The 21599-nt window shown below is 44.6% G+C and overlaps 1 protein-coding gene across 1 annotated transcript in view; it reads right to left on the reverse strand.

Annotated features, from left to right (window-relative positions):
* The window catches only part of LOC106575677 (tetraspanin-7), a 29330-nt gene extending 8857 nt beyond the window's left edge, over nt 1-20473 (reverse strand). The window contains exon 1 of the mRNA XM_014152310.2: nt 20197-20473. Within this exon, the coding sequence (XP_014007785.2) occupies nt 20197-20277 (81 nt within the window). The 5' untranslated portion in view covers nt 20278-20473. The remainder of the gene's footprint in view (nt 1-20196) is intronic.
* Between the last annotated feature and the right edge of the window lie 1126 nt (nt 20474-21599).

Below are 21599 nucleotides of genomic sequence, written 5' to 3' on the forward strand. Positions count from 1 at the left end.
ATCTAGTGTATAAATAAATAATTGTGTGCACCAGACTACTGTGTCGAGCCCTCTAGTAGTGTGTTCTTGAACCAGCAGATGGTGCTGTGGGTATTGGTAAAGACTGGAATTTGGTATTTTATTAGGATCCCCATTAGCTGTTGCAAAAGCAGCAGCTACTCTTCCTGGGGTCCACACAAAACATGAAACATAATACAGAATGACGTAATACAGAACATTATTAGACAAGAACAGCTCAAGGAATACAGCAGTGGCACGTCCACCTGTCCAGAGCAGAAGATCCCATTCCCTTTGATGAGGAAAAAAAAATCATAAAAACTGTCCTGAACAGTGTGAGATTGTGGGTCTAGAAAGGAAGGCTACTACTGGTACTATCTCACCTCAACATGTACCTGGTAAATTATTATTTGACCTTTATTTAACTAGGCAAGTCAGTTAAGAACAAATTCTTATTTACAATGTCGGCCAAACCCTAACCCGGACGACGCTGGGCCAATTGTGCACCGTCCTATCGGACTCCCAATCACAGCCCATGGTGATACAGCCTGGAATTGAACCAGGGTCTGTAGTGACACCTCTAGCACTGAGATGCAGTGCCTTAGACCGCTGCGCCACTCCGGAGCCCCACATATACACAAAAAACATGGGTCTCCTCCTCCATATCATTAAATGAATGTGGAGTGAAAAGTGGGTTAATGTATTCACTTTGGGGATTTGGGGTCCTTGTTCAAAGCAGGGGTTCCACTCAAGGACTGGGTTCTCCATGGAGTTCCTCTCTATATCTCTCCATTATAATTAATATATGCATATTTCAGTCATTAATTAACAGCATCTGTGTGGTAGGGAAGATCAGGAATCAGGATTACATCTAAAATGACAATAACTGGAGTTCCTTTCTTTGTAAAACCAGTTAGCAGTTTGCAGGGTTGGGTCAAGGTTTTCTTCATAGTTAAGGCGGCTAGTCGTCCCTTACTAGCATAGCAGTGACATCACTGAAGAAACGTTCACCCCTGCCCTCAACCATAACTAAATATGCTTATCTTATCTCACCTTATAGCTTCTCTGGTAGAAGATCACTCCTTCCTTACACAAGCCAGAAGGCGTTGGCTCAGCTGGTGTGAGATGTGAACGCAGTATCATAAGACTCTTAGTCCACCATCTGCCATAAATATCAGCCTATTCAATATTTTATTTAACCAGTCAAGTAAGTTAAGAACAAATTCTTATTTACAATGACGGCCTAGGAACAGTGGGTTAACTGCCTAGTTCAGGGGCAGAACGACAGATTTTTACCTTGTCAGCTCAGGGATTTGATCTAGCAACCTTTCGGTTACTGGCCCAATGCTCTAACCACTAGGCTACCTGCCGCCCCAAACCAATATGTGTCTAACCCACACAGAACAGCAGCAGAGGAAGACTTTATCGGAGAGATCTATATCAAAGATGGTGTATAAATAAAGAGGTCCCACTCAGGTCGTTTGCCATTGAAAGAAATGGTCACAGTTCTGGTCTGCTTAAGGGGTGGCTCTCCCACAGGCCCCAATGCATTAGCAGCTGGGTCTGGTAGGCTTAGTTCATTGACTGTATATGAACCAGAAAAAAGTTCCCCCCCAGATCGGTGTGTCTCATGGCCATGCTAATGACTGTGTGACACAGATACCAGAGCTGCATGCTGCTGAGGCACAGAAATAACTGCATCACCACAGTTTCAGACCAGGAAGGAGTGCATGGTAGTAGTGGCACAGCTAAGAAATTCCCTTATCATTGCTATGCCTCATGGTTAACATGACAACGAACACGGCAGAGAGGAAGCACATGGAAAAAGGCTACCTAACCACTGATACAGGGTCAGATATTTTGTCATTCCCCTGATGGTTAAGTTTAGGATAGGAGTTATAGAGATTTGATCCTAGTTCTGTGGTAAAGGGCAACATCTACCTTGAGCAGTGGAACAGGGGATGCATCCCAAATGGCACCCTATTCCCTACATAGTACACTTCCCATAGGGCTCTGGTCAAAAGTAGTGCACTATATAGGGAAGAGGGTGCCATTTGGGACGCAAATAGCATCACCTCCCTGTAGCCATCATGCGTTGGGAAATGCTGTTGTGATTCTGAGCATGTCTGGTGCTGGCCGTGCGTCAGAGGCCCGCTGACACATACAGAGCAGCCTGCCTGCCTGCCTCCCTCCCCCCCTCCCTGTCTGCCATTCTCCCTCCCTCCCTGGCTCCCTCCCTCCCTCCCTCCCTGTCTGCCTGCCTGCCTGCCTCCCTGCCTCCCTGCCTGCCTGCCTGCCTGCCTGCCTCCCTGCCTCCCTGCCTCCCTGCCTGCCTGCCTGCCTGCCTGTCTCCCTCCCTGTCTGTCTGTCTGCCTGATTACCCAAGAACACAGCATGAGAAGGAACAGCAACACTCTCACAGATGGAGTGAGTCAGACACTGAGAGAGAGAGAGAGAGAGAGAGAGAGAGAGAGAGAGAGATGGAGAGAGAGAGAGAGAGAGAGATGGAGAGAGAGAGAGAGAGAGAGAGAGAGTTGAGATGGAGAGAGAGAGAGAGAGAGAGAGAGAGAGAGAGATGGAGAGAGAGAGAGAGAGAGAGAGAGAGAGATGAGATGGAGAGAGAGAGATAGAGAGAGAGAGAGAGAGAGAGAGTTGAGATGGAGAGAGAGAGAGAGAGAGAGAGAGAGAGAGAGAGAGAGAGAGAGAGAGAGAGAGAGAGAGAGAGAGAGAGAGAGAGAGAGAGAGAGAGAGAGAGAGAGAGAGAGAGAATGGAGAGAGAGAGAGAGAGAGAGAGAGATGGAGAGAGAGAGAGAGAGAGAGAGAGAGAGAGAGAGAAAGAGAGAGAGAGAGATGGAGAGAGAGATGGAGAGAGAGAGAGACAGAGAGAGAGAGAGAGAGAGAGAGATGGAGAGAAAGGTAGAGTGAGAAACAGAGCACGAAAGAGAGGAAGACAAAGGGAGGGAAGAGAGAGTGTATTTAGTGAGAGATACAAGAGAGAGAGATTAAAGAGAGCGAGAGATGAGTCACTGCCCGACATGTAGCATGACACTTAGACAGCGCTGTTGAACACATCTGAGAGATAGCATATGAATGAGTTCTCTCTGTCCCCATCTCATGCCCATCCACTGTCTCTTCTCTAGTAATGTCTGGGAGCAGCGGCAGGTTCATTTCCCTGTAATGTACCGTTCCCCTGTCCTCAGTTTCCTCTCTTCTACAGTGTTCATGTCTTATTCAACGTGACACTATGAATGATTCATGGAGCCATCTGCTGTAGCAAGCGAAGGGCCCCCTACATGCTCCATCAGCAGGGGATACCGTCCTAGGCAGGAGGGATTAAGGGGAAATGGTGTGTGTGTGTGTGTGTGTGTATGTGTGTGTATGTGTGTGTATGTGTGTGTGTATGTGTGTGTGTGAGGGGACTGACAAAAAGAGCCCCGCTAAAATGAAGCAGAGGCCCTGTGGGGTGTGTTGCAGTCGGCGGCCATATTGGCCTCAGTTAACTCAGCAGGGCTATGTGTTTAAGTATTTATGTGTACTGTATATTATCTCAGCTGGGACGTTACACCACAGTCATGAGACATGGTCATAGCGTTTCAACCCTTTATGCCAGTTACACTGCACGTGTTTCGGTTACAGTAAAAATAAATTCAACATCTGAAACACAAATGTATACACGATGCTAGATGGCGAAGTCCCTTTACACTGTGATGTACTGTGTGTAGCCTATGTTGATTTTGAGTGAACTAGGGCTTGCAGAGCAGGAATAGGTAAGTCAGCCATTTTACCTATAAACGCTGAAGTTCCCAGTCTGTTAAAGTGAGCCACTTTTATCAGAGTCCGTCGCGGATGGTGCACAGGAGCTAGTTTCATTTCAACACCAGATTGGAGTCTTCACACAGCCTGACAGAGGTAATGGAATTCGTCAGCTATGGCAATTTCCCTCCGGACATTCTCCTCATCCGTCTATCACTGCAGCTGCTGGCCTCGCAGAAATACAAAATTAGGTTTGTGAAGATAGTGGTACAACCACATGCTGTTTTTTACTGACGATGGGTTCGAGGTAATATTTCTTGGCAAGCTACCAGCACCCGTGTGCAGTCCCAATACATCTGGTCGATGGCAAACCATTTGTGGCTGTTAATATACAGAACGAGAAAGGAACTAGAAATAAGAGCACCATGACAACTCCTCAGACTTTGAACAGGTTCCGTCCTGATGGGCAGATTCATGTTGTTTTCTGTGACAACAGAGTAAGGCAGACGCCAGGACAGCATGGGGTCACCACTGTCACCACTCAGAGGATTAGGATGAACCGTGGGGGACTTTTATGTCATGACGTTGTTCCAAGCAGAGTTGCCACTGACAGTTGTCAACCCTTAATAATCACTATAGTGGGCAGTTAGTAACTTAAAGGTTGAGCTCTAAATGTTTTTTCAGGTCAGGATTGCTCATATCCAGACACACTTTGATGTAGATTAAATGTAATGTAGCGCCGTATTTGGCCGAGCTAGATTAAAAAGATCCACAGCTCACCCCAAACTTTTCTAGACAAGACTAGACTTCCAAGAACTGAGGTGGCACGATATGTACTCTAGTGTGATTTCACTTTCACATCTCACAGTGTGACACGTAGAGGTGTCAGAATCCTGTCCTAGAGCTGAGGTACTGGGCCGACAGCAACAACGGTTCAACCTGTTTTGATTGTCTTACTTATTGCTCTCTTCAAGCACTCTCCTGACTCTCCTCAAAAGAGTGGCCCCGTGATACCAGGAACAATCCACAGAAAAACACTAACAGAAAGAGATTTGTCGATAAACAATAATGAATAATTGATTCGATTTAGAGAGCTTTTCCAGATGCTCAGACTAGACGCTACACATTGTGTAAGAGGAAACACACGTCATCCACCACCACTGGGCAGGGACTGTGATTGGAGGTGCCTCTATGTATAAATGAGACGGCTGGGGACGAGGCCTGACTAATGGTCTGACCATCTGCCCTGGCAGGTGCACTGATGCTCATGCAAACATGAGACGACATCGCACCTTTATGCTGTGCCACTGTGAGCTGCAGGAAGAGCCTTTGAGATAGAGCTTTAGTCTCGGTAGAAATACAGTAAGGGGAACATGATGAAGAGACACACACGCAAGGAATTTAGGTAGGAGACCCCCTTGGATCATTATTATTCTGTATCTGAAAGCCAAGCAAGGCACTTGTGTTTGCTTGGTGTTGCATCAACAGGAATTGCTGCTCTGTTCTGCTCTGTTCTGTTTTGCTCTGTTCAGCCCTGTTCTGTTCTGTTATGTTCAGCTCTGTTGTGCTCTGTTCTGTTCTGCTCTGCTCTACTCTGTTCGGTTCTGCTCTTTCCTGCTCTGTTTGGTTCTTTTCTGCACTACTCGGTTCTGCTCTGTTCTGCTCTGTTCTGTTCTGTTCGGTTCTGCTCTTTCCTGCTCTGTTTGGTTCTTTTCTGCACTACTCGGTTCTGCTCTGTTCTGCTCTGTTCTGTTCTGTTTGGTTCTGCTCTGTTTCTTTGGATCCCGATGTTCCTGGAGCAGGGAAGCAGGGGGAGCCACACCCCTATGTTCCCTATAGGATTCCAGCCACTCACAGATGGACTACAGTCACACTCCATCCTCCCCTGGGAGCCAGCTAAACAACACTGAGCCACTTCCTGACAGATTAAACACAGCACATGAACCTGATGAACCTGATGCCTGGAGGAAACCACCAACAACAACAGAACAGACACCTTCAACAAGCCGCTCATCTGGCTCACACCGTCTCATCCAGCTTTTTCCTTTAACAACAACACGGCTACAATCAAACCAGACAGACAAAATAAGCTGTGGGAGATACAGGGACTCAGTGTGTCCCCAGAACAGTCGCTCAGTGGATGGCAGAGCGGGAGAATTGGCAGGGAGGGTGATGTAGAAATGAAAAGAGCACATTTGATTTCAAAGGGGAAGCGCACCCCTCCTTCTCCCCTCGCCACAGACATGATCAAAGGCACTGTTGTTCTATGGGCTCTCAAAGCCAGGCTCTTATAGTTCAATCTCGTTCAAATAAAATGCTTTTTTTTGTTATTTATTTGTTTACTTTAGGATGGGGGGGGACTAGAATCAGAGTGAAAATGAAACCCCAATCTGAATTCTGTTACAGAAATCTTGACATCTGACTGTGTTTTATTGAAACTCCAATGTGGTGTTCAAGAAATGTTATGTTGCATAACTGACAGCCCACCTGAATAAATACTTACTATAGAATTGTGTAGTATACTGTAGAATACTATACTACACACTGTAGTATCCCTCAATCATGTGTAGTACTTACTATAGAATTGTGTAGTACACTGTAGAATACTATAGTTAATACTACAGTATTACCCCAAAAAGCACAATGTCTGCAAAAACACTACAGTCTGTAAAAACACGACAGTTGTTTAACTATAGTAACAGTACAGTATTTAATTTGCATATAACCTGCCTATTCCCCTCCCCCATATCCCAATTTGTGCCAGCCAAAAGTGAGAAACCTACATGCCAAGTACAGTGTAGACCATATATTGTGTTATAGAAAAGAACTGAAGCTCTCAACTATCCATTCAGACTCCAGTCCTACCTACCTACAGGTTATGGAAAATTTGCTCTTTTAGAATTTGTCCAGTAGGATAATAAAAGATAAAACAAAAACACTATAGCAAATACTACAGCAATGTCTGCAAAAACACTATAGTAAATATTACAGTAATGTCTGCAAAAACACTACAGTAATTAATGTGTGCGTGCATGACAGCATGGATCAGAAAGTTTGATGTCGCTTGATGGCAGCCCTAACAGTATTACAATGATTGCTTTGTTGCGGGCCATTAAATTCACTTAGTCTGTGTAGGGAGTGATCAATAACATTCACCTCTGAAATACAAACATTCTACTCCAGAGGACTTTGGTGTTTCTAGAGTGAACCTGTGCTTCTAATATAACCAGCTAGAACTACAACAATGATAGAACTCCAAGATGACTCTGTAATGCAAGTTGATGGGGGTCAACGACAGACTTCTCTACATCATTGGAGGTAATGAACACAGACAAAGAAGACAAGTGTTGTGCTCGTCAAGGTGGATAATGACATCCTAAAATGGTCCTTAAAGCGACAGCCATATTGTGCATCCTTGGCTGAGCACACCACAGGCCTCCTTCTCTGCACTACTCTTCAGACCCAGAGGGATTGATAGTGCTTCCGAAGTGGAAAAGGAAGATGGAAATGATTGCATTTATACTGTACATTAAGGTTGACTACTCTGAGCTATACAGTAGTAGCTGAAACGGCTAGCAGAGACTGAAGGTAAGGGTACCTCTTAACCATGGTTTATATGTAAATGTCTGTTCACTTTTGATTAATGAGAGGGAAGGAGAGGGAGAGAGACAAAAATAGAGAGGGAGAGAGACAAAGAGAGAAGGAGAGAAAATGTGAAAGAGAAACAATCGGAGAAGGCAGAACGAGGGGGATAGAGAGAAAGAGGGGGATTCACATCATTCACTGGTGCTGGCAGGGTTTCTGAGTTGGACTGATCATTAGTTCATTAAAGGCTCAAAATGGTGCCAAGTAAAGTACGATGTTTGGGAATTTAACTATAAACTCAACAAGGCTCCCTTGCTCTCTCAGAAAAGTTGTGGGTCCATTCTACAGTGAAGGAACCAAACTAAACCAGGCAGTACACAGAACCAACGGGGGAGTTCATCTCCATGGCAACGGCAGTCTCAGCAGCCCGCCTGCCTGCCAGCCTGTGTGGCCATGAGAGTTACTATTGTGCTGTGTTGGTCTCACTATAACCTGCCATTGTCCCTGTTTTCACACCCAATACTTTTCTTCTGCGCCATGTTGTTATTGGATAGGTGTAATAACAGGCAGCCTGGCAGGCAGCAGTGTTGTTATTGGATAGGTGTAATAACAGGCAGCAGTGTTGTTATTGGATAGGTGTAATAACAGGCAGCAGTGTTGTTATTGGATAGGTGTAATAACAGGCAGCAGTGTTGTTATTGGATAGGTGTAATAACAGGCAGCAGTGTTGTTATTGGATAGGTGTAATAACAGGCAGCCGCGGCGGAGTGTTGTTATTGGATAGGTGTAATAACAGGCAGCAGTGTTGTTATTGGATAGGTGTAATAACAGGCAGCAGTGTTGTTATTGGATAGGTGTAATAACAGGCAGCAGTGTTGTTATTGGATAGGTGTAATAACAGGCAGCCTGGCAGGCAAGTGTTGTTATTGGATAGGTGTAATAACAGGCAGCAGTGTTGTTATTGGATAGGTGTAATAACAGGCAGCGGAGTGTTGTTATTGGATAGGTGTAATAACAGGCAGCAGTGTTGTTATTGGATAGGTGTAATAACAGGCAGCAGTGTTGTCATTGGATAGGTGTGATAACAGGCAGCCTGGCAGGCAGCAGTGTTGTTATTGGATAGGTGTAATAACAGGCAGCAGTGTTGTTATTGGATAGGTGTAATAACAGGCAGCCGCCAGTGTTGTTATTGGATAGGTGTAATAACAGGCAGCCTGGCAGGCAGCAGTGTTGTCATTGGATAGGTGTAATAACAGGCAGCAGTGTTGTTATTGGATAGGTGTAATAACAGGCAGCAGTGTTGTTATTGGATAGGTGTAATAACAGGCAGCAGTGTTGTTATTGGATAGGTGTAATAACAGGCAGCAGTGTTGTTATTGGATAGGTGTAATAACAGGCAGCCCCGCAGTGTTGTTATTGGATAGGTGTAATAACAGGCAGCAGTGTTGTTATTGGATAGGTGTAATAACAGGCAGCAGTGTTGTTATTGGATAGGTGTAATAACAGGCAGCAGTGTTGTTATTGGATAGGTGTAATAACAGGCAGCAGTGTTGTCATTGGATAGGTGTAATAACAGGCAGCAGTGTTGTTATTGGATAGGTGTAATAACAGGCAGCAGTGTTGTTATTGGATAGGTGTAATAACAGGCAGCCTGGCAGGCAGCAGTGTTGTTATTGGATAGGTGTAATAACAGGCAGCAGTGTTGTTATTGGATAGGTGTAATAACAGGCAGCAGTGTTGTTATTGGATAGGTGTAATAACAGGCAGCAGTGTTGTTATTGGATAGGTGTAATAACAGGCAGCCTGGCAGGCAGCAGTGTTGTTATTGGATAGGTGTAATAACAGGCAGCAGTGTTGTTATTGGATAGGTGTAATAACAGGCAGCCTGGAGGAGTGTTGTTATTGGATAGGTGTAATAACAGGCAGCAGTGTTGTTATTGGATAGGTGTAATAACAGGCAGCCTGGCAGGCAGCAGTGTTGTTATTGGATAGGTGTAATAACAGGCAGCCTGGCAGGCAGCAGTGTTGTTATTGGATAGGTGTAATAACAGGTAGCCTGGCTGGCAGCAGTGTTGTCATTGGATAGGTGTAATAACAGGCAGCAGCGTTGTTTGGGTTTTGCACTGCCTGGCTCTCCAGTCCCACTGAGGGATTAGCAGCATCAATTTTCTCCTCTGCCTGTGCCCTGTGAGACTTCCTGGGATGGGATAGATAAGATATACTTCATATTGTTTACATATCTCCAGTGGAGGCATGGTGTCTGGAAATAAGCCTGTTTTTATTGACCTGGAGTCCAGCGTGACATTAGGCTTTGTGAGTCGCTAGCTAGCACAAACACGACACAAATGTTTCCCAACAGGTGACAAGCCAGCCAGTGAGGAGCCTGTTCCCCTCCACCTGCTGAGTCAGGTGGCTGTCAGTGTGACCCCCAAACGGTTGGCCCTGAGACATTTTATTGGCACACAATTCACAGTGGAGGTGCCGTAGCCCATACCAAAGTTGAGGTGCCGTAGCCTATACCACAATGGAGGTGCCGTAGCCTATACCACAGTGGAGGTGCCGTAGTCCATACCAAAGTGGAGGTGCCGTAGCCACAGTGGAGGTGCCGTAGCCCATACCACAGTGGAGGTGCCGTAGCCACAGTGGAGGTGCCGTAGCCCATACCACAGTGGAGGTGCCGTAGCCCATACCACAGTGGAGGTGCCGTAGCCCATACCACAGTGGAGGTGCCGTAGCCCATACCACAGTGGAGGTGCCGTAGCCCATACCACAGTGGAGGTGCCGTAGCCCATACCACAGTGGAGGTGCCGTAGCCCATACCACAGTGGAGGTGCCGTAGCCCATACCACAGTGGAGGTGCCGTAGCCCATACCACAGTGGAGGTGCCGTAGCCCATACCACAGTGGAGGTGCCGTAGCCCATACCACAGTGGAGGTGCCGTAGCCCATACCACAGTGGAGGTGCCGTAGCCCATACCACAGTGGAGGTGCCGTAGCCCATACCACAGTGGAGGTGTCGTAGCCCATACCACAGTGGCCTTGCTGACACAGGGTCGCAGAAGCACATTCTGGGTTCTGCAGGCCTATGTGTTTACAAACATACTGGACATTCTGGAGGGTCTCACTTTCAGGGAGCGAAGTGAAACGTCTAGATGTGTACCAGATGTTTACAAACAGCATACTGAACATTTCTGAGGTTCTTGCTTTCAGGGACCGGGCGGAAACATTGGAAAGACAGTAGGCCTATCTGGAGGAAGATATCGTCTTGTTTAAAAGTCTTTTGAAGGGCACCATAATGATTCATCTTATAGTCTTTATTGATTCGTTTGTTGCAATTATTATTAGTCATAAGGTATATTACATATGACATATTACAGTCACCTGATGGCTTTGCAGGAAAGCCAAACTTAATGTGTGAGCTGAGCACTACATGCATGTTAAAGACGTGAAGCATGGTAACACTCTCACGCCATCAGACAGGCAAACAGACATCAGTGCACTTAATATTCCCCCTGATCCAGCGGCTCACTGTCATTGGTCCACGGGTCAACAATGACTCATGTTTAATGTCTTCCTGTCGGATATAGCCTTCCTACTAGACCAAAGAATAGCAAGATCCCCTATGAATGCCACATCACTTATTGGGGGATCAAGCAACCCCCAGCCATAGCTAGCCTTGACCCTGGCCGGCGACTTGCCTAACCTCACACAGCCATGCATTAGCTATGGCCTTCTGAGTTTGCCTTAGAGGCTAGTTCTGGGAGTTGGTTGAGTATGACAAAAAACAACCCAATCTCTGAAATGGATCTAAATTCATGCAAAAATAGTGTATCTACTACAAGGAACACATCATGTTTTAAAAGATAAAGAGGCAAAACAAAGGATTAAAGGCCAGGTGCAAGAGGTTTAAAGGTCTGCTTTCAAAGCAATACAGATTTGGATATATGGCTTTAAATCGTCAACAATGAAGGACATATGCTACAACAACACTGCAGTGCATATTGTCTGTAGGTCTACAGCTGAATCTATACAGGTGATCACTAGTCTACAATATAATGCTCATCCAGAGTGTTAATTTGTGACAAGCGAACTGTTAAACTACTGTACATTTCCCATAATGACAATCAGTAGCGCTGTGAAAGAGTCAAATGACCTAGCCATTGAGAATGCGTTTGTTGGGTGAGCGTCCAAATCACCCCATGCTGAACATAGCTGAGATGCTAACAGCTGCCTACTCACTCTACTGTGTTCACTCACACATAGGGAATTATGGCGAGCGATCAAAGTCAATCCAAAGCATTCAGCACCTCCTCCCTGGCTGCAGGCTAATTTTAGGCCATATTTCATTACCAGCAACATGTAAAGCCCTGACTAAGAGTCAGAGACACTGTTTGTTCAACGTCTATTGGTTCTAAATCTAACACACCACACAATTACTGGAATTTTCAGCCACCTTGGAATTCCTCAATCACAGACTAATTGGTTGGATGGCCGGCACTGGATGACCTCTGTGGCTATTTCACCTTTGAACCCCACTCGGTTGGAAGTCTGAAGGGAAGTTCTTAATGAGATATTTTCTAGCTGCCTCAGTGATGGGCAGTTTGCCGGCTGCCTGGAGAGATCAATACACACCGAGACCAGGAGTTCATCACTCTAAATCCCTTACTTTCTTCAGTCTCTTGTGTAGTGATACTGTAGGCCTTAGGCTCTTTTATTAATCATCTCTTCTGCAAGGGAGGCGAGGTCTTATTCATTCTATTCCCCTGTAACCTTCACTCTCCCTGTGTTTTACCCTTTAAAAGGGTCAAGCCGCAGTTGAAACAATAACAAAGTGTCCACCCCGCCACTGTTTCGGTAAAAAGCCGGGGGGTGTTGCTGGAGAAATGTAACCACTTTCAAATTAATAGACAGAGCTATGTATGCAAAATGACTCATATCAAAAGTATCATTTTAACCATGTTTTGAGGCTTTACAGTGTTTGTTTACATTTACTTTGTTTATAAACATTGGAGTAAAACAAGGTTTTATTGCGGGTTCTGACGGGGTACGACAGTTGAACGAACCTCATGAGGCTTTTTATAAGTTATATTTTTCACGAATCAATGGGTACATATCATTAATTTAGGAGTTAAAAAATGAATGTTGCAACTGCAGATTGCCCCATTTACGTTGTTTTCCCTTTCTGAGAAGAAAATAAGTGACCTTTGGACCAGTGTAAATGCTGTCACCAAGCAACCAATGTAACTAAGCGGTGCCAGGCCAGATCCAGATCAGATCCAGGCAGCTCCTATCAGACAGATTTAATGCATTACCCGTTCGCTAACACAGCCGCGGCTAAGCCTTACACATTGTAAGCTTTAGCTGGAGCTTCTAAGGCCTAGCTTTCAGCCTGGAGACCAGAGGTTGCTTCCTCTTCCTCTTGAGGCCTTCAGTAATGGGATTCAGACAGAGGTGAGCTAGCTAGGCTAATGTCGGTCTGAGGAGGGAGTCCACCAGACGGTGGAGATGATGATAGCGTTGAGGGGGATTTGTAATGAATACTGAGAAACAGATAAATGGAGGATCTTAATTTGATTAACCTGTTGCAGGACACCTTTCTTGTAGTGAATTTCAGGGTTAAAAGGCTTCTGAAGTTTGTAATTTCCACTTTTCCAATTTTCCCTTAGGAAAAAATTGATTAACCCCTACAAAAATGTCCATTAATTATAATCCACATAATAATTCACATTTCCTTTTGCTGCAGCATTATTATCCTGCTGTATCAAACTGGCTCAAATGAAGAACCCACATTTGTATGAGCAGCACTAACAGAGTGGACAAGGAGGCGACTACTGATACGGTTGCCTGGGAGATGTGTGCTGGGCTTGTGCAACTGTTTGTCTCTGTTAACCATCCTTCTAGCTGGCTGAAGTAGATGGGTAAAAGTTTTAACTCCTTGTTTTTCATCTTCTCTTGAAGACATTTTAACCCATATTTTAACACAGAATCAACATTAGTTTTTTAAAAAAAAGTATTTATTTGAAGTTTAATTCACGTTTGTTGACAATGATATATGAGCCAAAATTGAATATTGATCTGATGTCTTTGCTCAGATGGCAGCCTAGCCAATTTCCTATGATTATTTAGAAATAACTTTAGCTGAGCTCAGTCATTTAAATGCTGTACAATAAGACGTACAATCACATTCTCAGAGGAATAAGCCCCAATAAAAGCCTGCTACAGAGGGAACACAAAACACACAATACATTATGCTTCTAATTCCCATCTGGGCATTAATAATATGCATCCACAGCATGAATTACGCCAAGTCTTAGGGCGTCTGTCTGTTCTTAGCCTACTGAACAAGCTGCTGTTCCTACTACACAGAGAAGCCTAATACCAAGAGGCTATGGGATTGTCTATCAATGTACTGCATCTGTAGGCTTGTTTCAGCAAATATACGCACAGTCTTCAAGCTACCTTCAAGCTATAGTTCATAGAAAACGTGTATATGAAGGGGAGAAACTCTGCAAAAGGGTATGGCCTGAGTGGATTTGAAAACGTAAATGTTATCCATAAAATCAGACCATTTTACACTCTTGGAAAGAAGGGTTCCATAAGGGCTCTGCGGCTGTCCCCAGAGGAGAACCATTTTTGGTTCCTGGGAGAACTCTTTTGGGTTCCATGTAGAACCCTTTGTGGAAATAGTTCTACATGGAACTCAAAAGGGTTCTACCTGGAACCAAAATGAGTTCTTCCAAGGGTTCTCTTATGGGGACAGCCGAAGAACCCATTTTGGTTCTAGATAGCACATTTTTTTCTAAGAGTGTACAAGTTGAAAACCAACCCATAAAAATAAGTCTGGCCAATGGTGACGGTGTACACTTACAACTCGAACCTAACGACAACTAGGTCAATCTTTAGTCCCTGCAGAAATCTTAATTGAGGAAATGACAGGCAGCCTGGCCCTAAATGAAGCCTATGAACCAGCTACCATGTTAGAGAGCAGAGTTACACGTTATTATCAGGTTAATTAGACGGTTAAAAGGTGCTTGTGCAAAACATTATTTCAAAATAAAAGTTATTTGTTGTCTTGACACTGACAGTCTTGTACCCAAAACGATATTTCTCCAAAATAACAGTAGTAAATCTAATAATGTGTCATGCCCTCCCTCCGCCGGGCGACGTCACCGGTCTACTAACCACCGGTCCTGGCAACCCACATTGCGCACACCTGCTGATAGTTTTCTCCTTGATTGCTCCCCCTTTATTTATCCCTCAGTTGTCTCCAGTCACTAGGTGTTATTGTTTTCTCTCACGTCATGTTTGTTCATTTGCTTCGGTTCTTTATTAAAATCACCTTCTTCACCTGTTTGCTGACTCCCGGCCTGTACGTTACACAATGCTAAGCCCTTGGTTTATTACAATGTGACAAACAGAGTGAGAAGTGCTGAGTAATTACGCCCAATTTGTCAGATAATCTCACAGTAATCATGCAAAGAACCTTTCTGGTACTGGTCCAGGCAACAGCAGTAAATAACAGATTGATAGCCAGGCTCTAGGTACACTCTTAGAAATAAAGGTTCTATCTAGAACAAAAAAGGTTATTCGGCTGTCCCCATAAGAGAACCTTTTGATGAACCCCTTTTGGTTCCAGATAGAACCCTTTTAGGTTCCATCTACATGGAACCCAAAATAGTTCTACCTGGAACCAAAATGGGTTCTACCTGGAACCAAAAAGGGTTCTCCTGTGGGTACAGCCACAAAACGCCTTTGGAACACTTTTTTCTAAGAGTGTACCATTGTTGGGGTTGGAGCTCTTGGCATAGAAGTTAGAGACAAAAAGAGTAGGCACCCAGAGTAGAATGACAGCTGAGCTGCCTCAAACAACCTCCCCCTGCCAAGCTCTCAAACAACCTCCCCCTGCCAAGCTCTCAAACAACCTCCCCCTGGTAAGCTCTCAAAACAAGTAAGACAGCAGAGCAGTGGCACTCTGTCTCATCCTGTCTCCTCCTGTCTCCTCCTGTCATCCTCCTGTCTCCTCCTGTCTCCTCCTGTCTCCTCCTGTCTCCTCCTGTCTCCTCCTGTCTCTGTTTATCTATCTCTCTCTGCAGTCCATCCTCATACATCTGTCTGTCTGGCTGGGGAGGAAAACAGCCTCTAATATGTTTAGTTAAGCAGGCCATATGGCTTTCTTTGTCTAAGTGGCCCTCTGGTCAACATCAATGGAGTCTGCTTGTTGGAGAAGGAACGGGTCTATTTTAATACAAGTATAGCTGCAGCGGGTGGCTGGCTGGGTGGATGGGTCAGGGTGGGTGGGTGGGTGCATCATGGTGGGAGCGTCAGGTAGGGTGGGTGGGTGGCTGGGCCAGGGTGGATGGCTCAGGGTGGGTGGGTGGGTGCGTCAGGCTGGGTGGATGGGTCAGGGTGGGTGGATGGGTCAGGGTGGGTGGGTGGGTGCATCATGGTGGGAGCGTCAGGGTGGATGGGTCAGGGTGGGTGGGTGGGTGCGTCAGGGTGGGTGAGTGGGTGGGTGGGCCAGGGCGGATGGGTCAGGTTGGGTCAGGTTGGGTGGATCAGGGCGAATGGGTCAGGGCGGATGGATCAGGGCAGGTGGGTCAGGGCGGATCGGTCAGGGCGGGTGCATCAGGGCGGGTGGGTCAGTGTGGGTCAAGGTGGGTGGGTGGGTCAGGGTGGGTCAGGGTGGATGGGTCAGGGCAGATGGGTAAGGGCAGATGGGTCAGGCCGGGTGGGTCAGGGTGGGTCAAGGTAGGTGGATGGGTCAGGGTGGATGGGTCAGGGTGGATGGGTCAGGGCAGATGGGTAAGGGCAGATGGGTCAGGCCGGGTGGGTCAGGGTGGGTCACGGTAGGTGGATGGGTCAGGGTGGATGGGTCAGGGTGGATGGGTCAGGGCGGATGGGTCAGGGTGGCTGGCTGGGTCAAGGTGGGTGGGTCTGGTTTGGTTGTTTAAGCAATAAGGCACAATGGGGTGTGTTATATGGCCATTATACCACGGGTAAGGGCTGTTCTGGATACAGCCGTTAGCCGTGGTATATTGGCCATATACCACAAACCCCAGAGGTGCCTTATTGCTATTATAAACTGGTTACCAACTTTATTAGAACAGTAAAATGTACTTTTTTGTCATACCCGTGGTTTACGGTGTTTCAGACAATCAGCATTCAGGGCTCAAACCACCCAGTTTATAATATTCAATAAGATACATACGTAGGTTGTTGCTGTTACGCTGTGCATAGGACCTATAACATCAAACATCCCTCCAAAGCCCAACCCAACTTCAAGAAGCCAATAAACACAGAGAATAGCATGTCAAAATTGAATGGGGAGAAAATGTGATCAGAACTACGATTACAGGTCCAATTGTGTCATGATGAACGAGCCAATTTTATTTGTATCCGACTCCCTCCACATTCTTGTATTGTAATGTTGCATCCCAGAGTGAACACAATATCGGTCCACAACATATAATCTGAGCAATTCATCTCATTGGAGTGGGTCTTTCTGTTCAATCACAGTCTAAGTGGTAATGCCCTGTAGTCGATGTACTCCTTAAAGACGTCCTCCAGTGATTTTTTATATTTTTCTGTTGAAAAGTGATAACCCAAGTATGAATACACTACAGTAACAAAAGTTTGGGGTCACTTAGAAATGTCCTTGTTTTGAAACAAAAGCACATTTTTTGCCCATTAAAATAACATCAAATTGATCAGAAATACAGTGTAGACATTGTTAATGTTGTAAAGGACTATTGTAGCTGGAAATGGCTGATTTTTAATGGAATATCTACATAGGCGTACAGAGGCTTATTTTCAGCAACCATCACTCCTGTGTTCCAATTGCACATTGTGTTAGCTAATCCAAGTTTATCATTTTAAAAGGCTAATTGATCATTAGAAAACCCTTTTGCAATTATTAGCACAGCTGAAAATTGTTGTGCTGATTGAAGAAGCAATAAAACTGGCCTTCTTTAGACTAGTTGAGTATCTGGAGCCCCAGCATTTGTGGGTTCGATTACAGGCTCAAAATGGCCAGAAACAAAGAACTTTCTTCTAGTTTGAGAAACAGACACCTCACAAGTCCTCAACTGGCAGCTTCATTAAATAGTACCGCAAAACACTAGTCTCAGTGTCAACACTGAAGAGGAGAATCCGGGATGCTGGCCTTCTAGGCAGAGTTCCTCTGTCCAGTGTCTGTGTTCTTTTGCCGACCTTAATCTTTTCTTTTTATTGGCCAGTCTGAGATATGTCTTTTTCTTTGCAACTCTGCCTGGAAGGCCAGCATCCCGGAGTCGCCTCTTCACTGTTGACGTTGAGACTGGTGTTTTGCGGGTACTATTTAATGAAGCTGCCAGTTGAGGACTTGTGAGGCGTCTGTCAAATCTCCTCCCCCCTAATCACCACCACCATCACCATCCTTTCAGTCACTACATAGGAGGTGACAAAAACCTCATCCCGAGAAATCATGGTCGATCCTGTGACGACACATGCTGTAATCCTGTGAGATGACGTGAAAGCCTATTTCATCTGTATGTCCCCTTGCAGATATGGACTGCACAGAGGGTAGCAAGATATTAGTCAGACCCCCATGGCCACGGATGGAGAAGGGGTTGAGGGACACTGGTCCTGGTTAAAAGTAGTGCACTATATATGGGAATAGGGTGCCATTTGGGACGCAGACACAGAGAATGTGGGTCACAGACATAGTAGATGGGATGGATGGATGGATGGATGGATGGATGGATGGATGGATGGATGGATGGATGGATGGATGGATGGATGGATGGATGGATGAGATTAGAGCTGGAAATATGTGTTCGCTGATGGGAGGTGTGGGTTCTGCCTAACTGCCTTACTGATGCTCCAATAAGTACGGTAGCACCTTTTTTAAATGTAACCATTATTTAACTAGGCATTTATTTAACTAGGCATTTATTTAACTAGGCATTTATTTAACTAGGCATTTATTTAACTAGGCAAGTCAGTTAAAAACTAATTATTATTTACAATAACGGCCTACTTGTAAAGCCAAACCGGCCAAACCCTCCCCTAACCCTGAAGATGCTGGGCCAATTTGTGCGCCGCCCTGTGGGACTCCCGATCACGGCCGGTTGTAATACAGCCTGGGATCAAACCCTGGTTTGTAGTGACGCCTCTAGCACTGCGATGCAGTGCATTAGACCGCTGCGCCACTCAGGAGCTTGTTGAGGTAGATCATCCCTGCTATGCAGTGGTGTAAAGTCCTTAAGTAAAAATACTTTAAAGTACTACTCAAGTCGTTTTTGGGGGTATCTGTACTTTACTTTACTATTTATATTTTTGCCAACTTTTTCTTTTACTTCACTACATTCCTAAAGAAAATAATGTACTTTTTACTCCATACATTTTCCGACACCCAAAATAACTTATTTTGACAGGAAAATGCTCCAATTCACACACTTGTTCAAGAGAACATCCCTGGTCATCTCTATCGCCAAATGCTTCATTTGTAAATTATGTCTGAATGTTGGAGTTTGCCTCTAGCTATCAGTCTGGTTTGTTTAAAATAAGGAATTTGAAATGGTTTATACTTTTACTTTTGATACTTTTTTTACTGAGTGACTTTCACTTTACTTGAGACATTTTCTATTAGGGTATCTTTACTTTTACTCAAGTATGACAATTGAGTACTTTTTTCACCGATGCTGCTATGCCTTGTGTAAGGGACTCCAGCCCCACTAACATATAGGACTGACTGAGCCACGCCTACTCTCATCCATCACAAGCATATATTCCATATGGACCCATGTATGTAAATGCAGAGAGAGGGCATGCCCAGCCCTGTGCTAAAATAGCTGTAGGCTACTGGCCTTTGATTACAACCTGGGTAACTTACCCCTTTCCTTCCTGTAAAGCAACAAGATCATTCACCCAATACAGTGAGACAAGTATAGGCTATCTCAATAAATAAGAGGCATAACACCCAAACAGTACTCTGTCTGTCTCACACACATCATTCAACCAATTGGGGTGGTGCTACAGGAGAGTTTACACATTTGCTTTAATGTGCACAGTGTCCATCATGGTACTTTGAGAACCTGCCACCATTAGATGCAAGGATGTTGGGTATCACATTATTTGGATAGTCCATCTTTAGATGCTCTACAGATTATCTACAGGCTATCAGTAACATTTCAACTAACTATCTACTAACCCTAACCTTAGCACTAGCCCTAAACCTTATCCTAGCCATAAACCTTAGCCCTTATTCTAAACATATCCCTAACCGTAACCTTATGAAGCAGTTGCTTATCAACAGATAGTTTGTTGATAGTATGAGCATCTGTAGAACATCTACAGATGGAAAATCCGGACTATCCAAATAAAGTGTGACCAGATGTTGATTAGGTTACCTGTTGGACTATTCTTAACATTCTTACAATAGCATGCGAATGTTATGTTATCCACTTAGAAAATCACAGGAAAACGAAGATATGTAAAAATAAAAAATACAAACATTTAAAAGATGGCTTCGTCAGCATTAGCGAAAAAATATTAACGACATTTCACATAATCAACATTTGTTTCAATATTTATAGCCCACTTGATACAAATATATTTCCTAGCCTACAGAAGAAAAAAAACTCAAACGTTATAATAATGCTATCCTATAATAAAGATAACGGTCCACACAGCGCGCCCACTAATAAACATGCGCTTGTTCCAAGGCAGCAGCCTGTGCGCACGGCACAACATCCGTTTTTTTCAACGTAAACTATTCAATCATACCGTTTACAAACTCAATCATACCGTTTACAAACTAGATTATTACCTACATATGACATTTAGGACGACAATAAACTATCGCTTTGTCATGTCTGCTTACCCAAAACACGAAGGAATAGACGACGAGGAGCGTTTTGAGGCAGGTTATCACTGGTTTGGTCTCCATTCTTCTTGATGCCATTCTCCAGTAAAATGGGGCGCTGGGTTTTCAGCGGGGCTGCGTTGCTGTGATTCTCCACTGGGCTTCGTTGGTTCAGTTGATCCACCCGCAGTCTTTCACAGCGCAGTCGCTCTCTCCTCACTGGCGGTAAATGAATGAGCTGCAGGTGATTCTACAGGCCTCGGACCTCTCCATGCGCCGTCTGGCGGGGTTCACGGGTTACTGTGAAAACCGTGATCAATGATTATTATGCGGTGTATATAACAGGTGTTACAAAGTCAATGAATCATTTTAAAATACGTGTTGCATTTTATGTGAAAGTCGTTACAAAAACATTATAATACTGGTCTAAAGACAAAGCCTATTTATTGCACTTAATTTTTTTTTTAACTATTAGGGGTACAACTATTGGAAAGAAATGAATCCACAAATTAAGCCAAGCATTCGCTAATGCTGACGAAGCCATCTTTAAAAAATATATATATATATATATTTTTACATATCTTCGTTTTCCTGTGATTTTGGAGTGTGACTAAAGTTCATGTGATCATCTGACAAGGTTGAGCCACAGAGAAGGCGCCTTCCTTCCCTGTGGCTCAGTTGGTAGAGCATGGTGTGTGCAACGCCAGGGTTGTGGGTTCGATTCCCACGGGGGGCCAGTGCAAAAAAATAAAAAAATATATAAATAAAAAAATAATAAAATGCATGAAATGAAAATGAAATGTATGTATTCACTACTGTAAGTCGCTCTGGATAAGAGCGTCTGCTAAATGACTAAAATGTAAATGTAATGTAAAAATGTGTGAAAAGAGTTCACAGACTGGTAACAGAATTTACAGGCAGGTGTTCCATGTGAGATGCTTGAGATTGCAACTTATCGTGAACCCGCAAGGGAAAGATCTTAGCAACCAAAGGGGGCATAGGCTCCACAAACATAGTCTAATAGGCCAGTTAACCTCGTCCAGGCTAACTGTGAAGTCAGGAGGACTTCGAGAGTTAGGTGTTATAACCAGACTAAGGGAAACCTAGCCACAGAGTTAAAACCATATTTGACCATGGGTTAAAACCATCTTTGATTGTCTGTAGCAAAACCGGTTTGAACGAAACCGGGAGTGGCCTAACTGAATTTCTCCAATAAAAACTATTGGTTTTACGTTTGGAGTAAACGGTATCCGACTAATGAATACACCCCTGGCACTGACCGCACCAAAGATACCGGTAAATACCTAACCCTGCTATCTGTCGGCACGTTCCTCTGCCCAGGCGTTCCTTACGCCTGCCACATCTTACAACGCCTGGATAGGTTTTTAACATATCAGCTAACCACATCATAATGTTATAGC

Source organism: Salmo salar, chromosome ssa17, assembly GCF_905237065.1.
Source record: "Salmo salar chromosome ssa17, Ssal_v3.1, whole genome shotgun sequence".
NCBI classification, from domain to species: domain Eukaryota; kingdom Metazoa; phylum Chordata; class Actinopteri; order Salmoniformes; family Salmonidae; genus Salmo; species Salmo salar.